General features: G+C 40.5%; 1 protein-coding gene across 1 annotated transcript in view; it reads right to left on the bottom strand.

Moving 5' to 3' along the window:
- Positions 1-228: 228 nt before the first annotated feature.
- The window catches only part of si:ch211-216b21.2 (heparan sulfate glucosamine 3-O-sulfotransferase 3A1), a 42,050-nt gene continuing 32,665 nt past the window's right edge, over positions 229-9,613 (bottom strand). The window contains exon 2 of the mRNA XM_026914739.3: positions 229-2,076. Within this exon, the coding sequence (XP_026770540.2) occupies positions 1,455-2,076 (622 nt within the window). The 3' untranslated portion in view covers positions 229-1,454. The remainder of the gene's footprint in view (positions 2,077-9,613) is intronic.

The raw sequence follows: 9,613 nt of genomic DNA, 5'->3' as shown, positions 1-9,613 counted from the left end.
TTCATCGGAAATGATGCATAGTTCTAGAGAAATCCAGAAATTTGACAAAATCCGGAAAGATCAATGCTCTCTGATGGTGTTTCAGTGCATTAGAGTTAACCAGCGGTTCTGAACATCGGTGCTCAGGACCTGCTGCCCTGCACAATTTTTCAGTCTGGAAGTGGAGTTTCCATGTTTTTCCCATGTCCATGTGGGTTTCCTCTGGGTTCTCTGGTATTCTCCCATGTCGTTCCTGCCTCATGGTCAGTGCTCATGGAATAGGCTCTGGATTCACCACAACAAAGTGGTTACTGAATACACATTTGATCCAACTAACTAGCTAATTAGTAAGCCCATAATGAGCCACCAAGGGTGTTTAGGGTAGGGAGAACTTCAATCTGTGGTGGGCAGATGGAACCTCTGAAGAAGAACGACATCCTCACCCCTGGCACCATGCAAATAACCAATCTGGATAATCTGGACTGGACTGGACATAAGTAATAAAGAATTGCATAGGTCTCTGTTGCTGATGAGATCAATGACATACACTTAACCCTCACGTTCTGTTCACTGGATGTCCCATTCACCCAAAGCATCTGTTTAGCTTTTATACATATACTATTGTAAAAATTAATTAGACATTAATTAGAAATTAATTTAAAAATAATTAAACATCTAATATACCTTAATCTCAATTATTTGCTATAATACAATATTACAGTATACCATACACACATACAAGTTTTAAAACGTTCCCATTTAGCACCTTTACAATTTGGTTTGTTTTTTATTCCATGTAGAATCTTACAATGGAGGGTTCCCTTTCAAAGAAAGAAGATTCCAAGTAGATCCTCTTTAGCAAGCTAATGATCCTCTAGCCAAACTATCCAAACTATCCAAAGAACCTCTGAGAAACCCATTTTCCTAAAAGTGCATCAGGGGAACCTTCTGATGGTTGGTTTGTGTGCACAAAAGGGAATATTAATAAGACTGGAAAGAAATATGAAAGTGATTAAAATGATAAAGAACAGTTATGTTTAACACTTTTACTTGATCTTCTTACCCTCATTAAAGAAATTGGACTAAACACAAAGTTTAAGTTAGAACAATATTTTTTTGCAAGTGTTCCAATTTGTTTTTAAATGAGTCATGCTCATCCAAACAGAATTTTTCAAAATGGTGTTACATACTCGTTACTGAAACTGAGGCAAGCGTGTAAGGGGCAGTGGTGTTTTATTGGTTAAGGCTCTGTGTTAATGATCGGGATCACCATGCTGCCACTGTTGGGCCCTCTGTTTGGAAAAAAGTGTAGGATGAATACATAAACGTAAATATTATCAATGTATCATAGAAACATTATGAAATGAACAGAACATAAGGGTCCACTAAACTTCATTTCTATACTGGTGTATTTCTTGTACTGAGTGGAACTGCAAGCAATCATAGTGTATGGTCTTTCCTCACACTTCACAAAGTTAGTCATCCCAGCCAAATATCCTTCCAGTCATCTGGTAGAACTTCATATTAAAGGGCCGATAGAAGTCTCGTAACCTCTGCACCACCTCAGGGTCGATGTTGGGGTGAGTTCGGCCTTTGGTTTTGCCCAGGCAGTGAGGTTTGCTGCTTCCTTCAGCCTTCTTCAAGCATGGAAAGCCCTTGGTCTCATTAAAATAGAAGTGTTTGTCTGTGATGATCCTCTTGAGTCCCAGGAAGTCCTGCACACGGCCGAGCTCTCCAGCTGGGTCACTGATCAGCCGTTCGCCGCTCACAAACAGGATCTGATGCATGGGAAAGAACTGGAGCCAGTTGTCCAGGTGCTTGGCGTAGATGCCGATCTGGATGGCGCTCCATGAGGTGTCAATAAGGCCTGTAGTCCTGTTTTTGAAAGTCAGGCTCTCAAAGGAGGGAATGTCTGGCTTTTTTGACAGTGTCTGTGTATAGTCTGAGATGGCCCGGGTGACCGGATCCCTCACCACCACTATGAGTTTGGTGGAACGTGACATGGAGTAGATCCGAGCTGGAGCTTCACGGGTCACAAAGTAGCTGGGTGTCTTCTCCATGGTGATCTGACCCTCCAGGGTCTTGGGCATCAGGTCTCTAAAGACAGGAGAGGGGAAGAGTCAGGAATCATTGGATGACCACAAACCACTCGGTAAATGTTTCTCTGCATTTCAGGCACAATATACAGTAGCTATTGGTCATTTATGAGCTCAAAAAAGTGTTTCCATTCTTCACAAAGTACCATTGTCATTCTCATGTTTAAAAGTGCAAGTGATCTAATAATCAATCCAGAAGGAATACCAAAAGTGAAATGGAATATCAGGCAAAGAATGTAACAGTCAATTAAACAGGAATACCAAAAGTGCAAAAGATCTAACAATCAGTCCAATATGAACACCATGTAATGGCTGTCACAATCAATCTAATAGGAATACCAAAAGTGTAAAGGGTTTAACAATCTGGTAGGAAAATGAAATTTTGTTTGCAGAAAGTTGTTTTTTCTACCAATGTTCTTGAGGAAAGCCCTTAACCCTCACTTGCTTCAGTGGTAGGGTGTCCTCCAAACTGGGACATACAGAGTTGATCATGTCATTGTATAGTACATGCCTATTTGTATAACAGAAATAGAGGCTATCCTTTTTTGACTCCTGCAGTCAAGCAGGATTCCACATCAGCAGGTTAAACTGACAGTGATCAATCAACAACAAATGGAGGATTGCCAATAATTATTGAGTCCCATTAAGGAGAGTGGATTAAGTGTGGTGTGACACTGACACATGAGCAGATTCTTTCCAGATGATCTATGAGCAGAATGACCTCTGCCAAGACAGGAGAGCCAGAGAATTTCCAACTAAAGCTCCCGTGGACCTTGGGACACATCTCCCCAGAGCCTTTTACAAACACCCTTCCATCACAGCAAAGCCTGGGTTTCTCTCACGCCACACTCAGTCTGATCTTTCATATTCCACCCAGACTACATCTGCTGAACTCCAAAATATACATGGCCGGCCAGTTCTCTTGCAGTAGCACTGGGTAAATATCATTTTCAACAGTATTGCTTTACAAAGCAAGCCATGATGCTATTGGACAAATAACCTCGGATTCACTTTAGAGCCACAGTCTATAGAAATGATCGATGTCTAGCAGATGCTGTCATGGTGGATACTTAGTTTCAGTGATGAAAGAATTCTGGTCATGAGAAACATCAACACATTGGAGAATCCATCAAAAGCAGTGAAACCTCCAACTGTCCAGAGGGATCAGACATAATATTTGGCTCATGGTTTTATTCAAACTTCGGTTTGACCTCGGAGGTTTAAAAGAAAGAAAAAGGCTAATCTATTAGTCTATGATGGACAGTCTCTGTCTCTCACTAACTCTCTCCTGTCTGCCCCTGTCTTATTCATTCATTTTTGCACTCTATCAGTCTTGTTCACTCATTCATTCTCTTTTTCTCCTCTCTCTCGGCTGCCCTCCAGGATAGTGACCTGAACCAAAGCGAATAAAAGCCCTATATTAACAATTTATAACCCTCATATCCACCAATTAGGACAGGGCAAGAATTTCCCCTTTACAGCCCAAGTAGAGAATGCATCCCTCAATTATTCATCCCATTCCACTCAGCATGGGGGTTAGGGACTGACAAAATGGCCCCCTTGCCCCCTATAGCAAGCACAGTTTACAGGCCATAAGTGCATTAGTGAGTCAAGGTCAGAGGCTTCATCGAGGCCCTCTGGTCTAACAGAAGAGATTCTCTGCACCCCACACCCGTGTCCCTCAGCAAAGAGCGTGTGTGTGTGTGTGTGTGTGTGTGTGCAGTGACTTTGAGAGTTTTTAGAGTGTGACAGCTAGTGTTTATCTGCCGCACAGCTGGGATGGTAAACGGTTGCGCTCGGATGAACACACAAGCTGTTGGAATGAGGCAGGAGCACTGCAAATCTCGACTCAATGGAGAGCGAGAGAAGGTGTTTGTTCTGCAATGTTTTAAACAGCCAGGCTTTTAGCGGGATGCAGTAATGTGACACACAACAAATGCTCTTTCACCATCTGTTGAAATCATAAATAAGACATGAACTTTTTTCTGAGTTGGCTCATTTGTTTACAGGGCTAGGTCAGGACTACATCCCATTATAAGTGATGGGTTTCCAAAACAAAGGGGTCTCTACTTAAAAGACCATATGATGTGCATTTTGAAATTCTTAAAGGAAAACAGAGGCTGAAGCAATATTTATCAATTTAACTCTGCTTACATTTATATAGTTCGATTTATAGTTTAAGACAATTTGTGGCATTTCATAAATGACTGAAGTCACTTCCTAGACCATGTCCTATTGGACGACACATGGGCACAACAGATACATTCTGTGAAAACAATGCCATGATGGTACAGTGGGTAGCGTTGCTGCCTCATCGATCTAGGGTCCCCGGTTTGATCCTAAACTTGGCTTACTGTCTGTGTGGAGTTTCTCCCAGTTGTTCTCCCAGTTGTTCTTACCAAAAGAAATTAAAACGGTTATATAACATAGACTAAGCTTAATCTCTGCTCACAATGTGTCCGAAGGCCATAGTACTTGGATAAAAATAACTTGTGCCTTGGTTATTTTCATCTTTGTTGTATGTGTGGACAGCAGCGTCTATGATCTGATCACGAGCCAGATCCTACGCTGTTAGTCAGGTGTGGTGAGGAATGGCAGCTACAGCACTCTGTCATGTTAAGACACGAGGCTCAGAGATGGAACTCGACCTCTCTATGGATCCGTAAGTGCAGACAGTGAGGTCAAGCCTCCCTTTCTCTGAGCTCCCAGGAATATGATAGTAACACCATAAAGGATGGAAATCACTGGAAATGTCTGGAGTCAATAATGGAGCTCATGTAAATACCGCTGATGATTTAGAGCTCCGATTCTTGGTCCAAGCCACAAAAAAAGTAGGCCTGATTCGACAATCTTCAATGTTCATCATTAGGAAAACAGTGAATATTTTAAAAGCATTTTAAAAGTAAACTACTCAGCCAAAACTGGATGGTGGCTGAAATAAAGGATAATCTAATGCACACTGTTGTATGAATCTCAGAAATTTGCTAGTACCGAAAATGTGTCTTATCTACCATCTGTGTGCAAAGATCATATCAAGTTCAGGACATTAATGAGTGGAGAACTGTTCCTGCTGAAGCTAGCGCCATTTTCTGCAGGCTGCTGATCCAAAAGGGACAACCACCCACCAATCCAAAATCTTACATGCATCCTCTTTGTAAAATAGATAGTAACCTCTGCAGAAGTAGCCTTTCATATTTAATAAGCTACATCTTGCTTGGTTAGTCAGAGCACCATCACTGTTGTGTTGGTTCATGGAACTCAACAGGGAGTCCAATCAAAATTTCATAAAGAGGGCAAGATCTGGTCGTATAGGATACTTTGGGGATACTTATGTCCAGTTTGTGGTTTCTTCCCTCCAGCTGTGGCTTCTTCCTTCCAGGCTGCTTCTTTTGTCCAGTCTGGGGCTTCCGTCATCCACCTTTGAGCTTTGTTTGTCCACCCTGGGGCTACTACTGTTCCTTCCATCCTGTTCCTATAGTCCAGTTGCTGCAGAGCTTCTTCTATCCATCCTGGGGTTCCTTTTGTCCAGCCTGGGACCTCTTTTGCCTGACTCTGGGCCTCTTCGGTTCTGACTGGGGCTTCTTTGTCCAAACTGAGGCTTCTGTTGTCCACTCTTGAGATTCTTCTGTCTGGTCTGGTGCTTCTTCTGTCCACCTTTGGGGTACTAATGTCCAGCCTGGGGCCTCTGTTGTCCAGCCCAGGGCTTCTTTCATCCACCCTTGAGATTTTTTCTGTTCAGACTGGGGCTTCTTTGTCCTTCTTTGTCATCTACTCTTGAGCTAATTATATGATGTTATAAAAATGGCTAAACCAGGGTGACATTGGATTAGTGTGTATCAAGTCGCATACTTATGTACTTGTACTTGTGTTCTATGTGTAAGTGCCTAGTAAGTGTGCATTAAGAAATATCTATACATAATAAAAAAAAAGGTCGTTGGCTGAGCTAAGCTAATCAAAAAAGCTAAGTAATATGAGGTAGCATTTCTATTGTCACTTCCCTTAGTTGTAGAACGATTAGTATGTAAACATTAAACTTTAAATTATAGTATGCAATTTGAGACACCACCATGACCATGACCAAGATAAAGCCTTTAAGAAGATGAAGGAATGAATGATGATTTGAGACAAAGCTTTTGTCTCATTTAAAGTGTTTGAAACAACACAAATTGTTTAAGTGACTAATTATTAATGAACTGCACTGTAGTATATACCCATTCTAAGAAATGCTAACTACTCACATTACCTCATGTAATTACCACAGAAATTAACTGAAATTACTTCTACAAGATGACTGTGTTCATGAAGGTTTGAAACTGAGTGCCCTATTAAAAGAGTGGCCTATTTCTTAGGGAAAGAGGGACAGAGAGACTAAATGGGCTGGATTTATGCAGCCTGCAAAAGATTTAATAGCTAAATAAAGTCTTCATAAACACACAATGATCCCAAAATGACAAAAGTCAAGTGAGCAAATCCAAGCACAAGTAAAGGAAGTGAAATAAAAAGCAAAAGAGACAGAAAGATGCATGATAGACAGACTCAGCAGGGAAACCCAAGTTACAGCTCTGAAATAAGTCTGTTTCTCCGCAGCCCCCTTGGCAATGAACACACACTCACACACACACAGCCTTTTCTAAACGGTGCTTTATTGGCGGTGTAGGTGATGTAACAGATGAAGGAGTTTGGCTTCCAAGCGCAGGAGATTTACAACCCTTTCCAGAGAAACCTTTCAAGTCTTTACGCTGCTGGACTACGACTCCCAGTGCACGCTGCTGCGTTGGAGCCAGGAACCGGGCCTTCGCTATGAAGGTTCAGGAGGAGGTCTGACACATACCAAGCCAAACTTTTAGCCCTGATTTTTCTCTAAGATACACTTATCACAATGCATAGCTGAAAAAAAACGACTAAGCAAGTTGCTTCCACAAATTAATCTGTTCTGGCTTTTTCCTATTTGCTTTGGACTACAAGAAGATGGTTCCTTAAGGGTTCTGTGGATATCTAGTGGTTATAGCTCTTCTACAGAGGTTCTACTTGGAAATGAGAAATCTTCTGTTGATGGTTTGTATATAGAACCTTTCTTTATGGGCTCCGTAAGAAACCAAAAAAAAAAAAAAACCTTTAGCATGCTAGATTTACTTCTTTTTAAGATAGAAATTTATTTGGAAATGCCATGTTCCCTCATGAACAGTAAAGGATGGAAAAAAGATGGAATAAAACATGGAACGTGAAATAAATTTGCTGACAAAGAATTTAGACAAATATATCCAGTAAAAATTATTTGTTTGAAAATGGGTGAGAAAAATAATATAATGCTATGTTTACTAAGCATTGGAAAAGATGTGGAAAAAAATGATTTGAATGTTAAAAGTCATCGTATTGTTAATAATGGAATTTAAACACCATTAGATTTATAGCATTGGAATATTCATTAATTCATTAATCCGTATTTAGCAAGTGCTTTATTCTGGTCATGGTCATGGCAGGTTCAGAGTCTTTCCTGGGAAGATAGGGTGCAAGGCGGGAAGACACCCTGAACGAGACGCCAGTCCATCACAGGGCATCATGCACACACACATTCACACATTTACACCAAGGAACAATTTAGCATAGCTAGTTCACCTACATTCAGGATTTTTGGAAGCAGGATGAACTGGAGAACCTGGAGAAAGCCTACATAGACATGGGGAAAACATGCAAAACTCCATGTTCAGGATTGAACCGGAGAGCCTGTAGATGTGAGGTGGCTACACTATCCCGCTGTATCACCGTGCCATGTAATACATATTAAATCAAAAACTACACACCTGTATTTATTGGTTTCGAATGAAATTTCCACCTTGAAATACAAAGTAGTTTATTTCAGTGTTCAGATATTCACATTTTAAAATTCATATTTAAAAAAATATCAAGCCTCTATATTCAAATTGTTTTATCAATCACAAATTGTGATTCAATAATTCAGTTTTCAGACACACACACACACACACACAAATGCATTCATCAGGTTGCTTATTCCAGTGGTCAGATTCATTCAGTCAAACTCAGTTTGCAAAATTCACTTTAAAAAATATTCAAGTTAAGCAGGCCAAGGTAATCAAGCCTAGAATGAGAGATTGTGCTAATCAGCTAGATATCAGATAATTGCGTTCCAGGTTTGATTTAAGAACTTAAAACCGTGACAGCCCTGATTGGGAATAATGGAAAATTCAAACTGTGCAGGTCAAACTATAAACTCTTTAGTTCATTTTGTCTGAGCCCTGATCTACTGCTTTGCTAAAATACAGTAAAAAGAGTGTTAAGAGGGGGGTGGAATGTACATCATCTGGATGCTAATCACAGAAGGCAAGAGTTCACCAAAGCTGTCCAGCCTGTAGAAAGAGCTGATTCACTTTCCTCAATAGAGCGCTAAATAAGGCATAAATATCCCCTACTGCACTTCACTGGCATTCAGAGCACATTACAGTCCAGTAATTGGCTCAATATTTATTTCTGAGGCTTTAGCCTGCTGATCTTCTCTACTTCTCTGTCTATGTTCATAGCCCTCGCTATGCTCAGTGGCCATTTTCCAGGTCGGTGAACTCCAGCGGAGGATGGTGCGGCTGTGATTTACTGGAACGGCATCACAGCGTGTGGAAAAATCCGGGTTTGATCATGCTTGTTGTTTATGACCCCCTGTGCAAAGCTTTCCCTGTCCCGCTACGTGCCTGGAAAGACTGGATGTTAGCATTAGTGTACTAGTGCTGATCACTGCTGAGCCACAATCCTGACGTTTATAAGTGAGTCTTCGAACCGCATGGCCTCACTTACCAGCATAAAATTGATCAGCCAATCACAAAACTGGCCATATTATAACACCACTAGTGTTTCATTTCATTTCTTCAGCTCGTAGCATGCACCACCACAACGTTTCACCTAAAGTTAGCTGCCTTTCTCTCAAACTCGGCTCATTTTATTACATGAAACAATACATTACCTGACATTAACAACTTTGCTAGTTAATTTGGTCTACTAGCTACTACGGGAGAAGTAGGATTAATATTGCTATGCTAACTAGTTACCTTGCTAAAGTCTGTGCAGGGATTAGGTAGCTGGATAGTTTGTTTAAAATGGTAAAAAGTGCAATTAAAACCATTATTTTATACTGACCATAGTGTCTAATCAGCCCAAAGAAAAGAAACGAAAGACTAATGATGAAGTAGTATGATCAAATTTACAATTGGCTAATCAAATTAAGCTCTGCCCTTGTTGAACCTGTAGCATCTGTCATTTAAAATCTAGACACATTTTCTACCTGGGTTTATCCAAAGTTTGCATTTGTGCAAAGTAAATGTGAAATTGATGGATTTAAAAAAAGTCTAAATATTGTGATATAAACCATGTCAGGTGTTATATTTTGCTGATTTTTCAGAAAAGTGCTTAAAATTTGTGCCACTTTTGGATATACAGTACATCATTTTGTATGCACTCTTGCAGCCCAACATGAGCTGTGTGCATGTGTGTGTGTGTGTTTGGGTGGAATTTAGGAACGTTCAGGGATTACA

This window comes from Pangasianodon hypophthalmus, chromosome 12 (assembly GCF_027358585.1).
Source record: "Pangasianodon hypophthalmus isolate fPanHyp1 chromosome 12, fPanHyp1.pri, whole genome shotgun sequence".
NCBI lineage: Eukaryota > Metazoa > Chordata > Actinopteri > Siluriformes > Pangasiidae > Pangasianodon > Pangasianodon hypophthalmus.
Note: the sequence above shows the minus strand (reverse complement) of the source record. Positions and strands in the feature narration are given on the sequence as shown.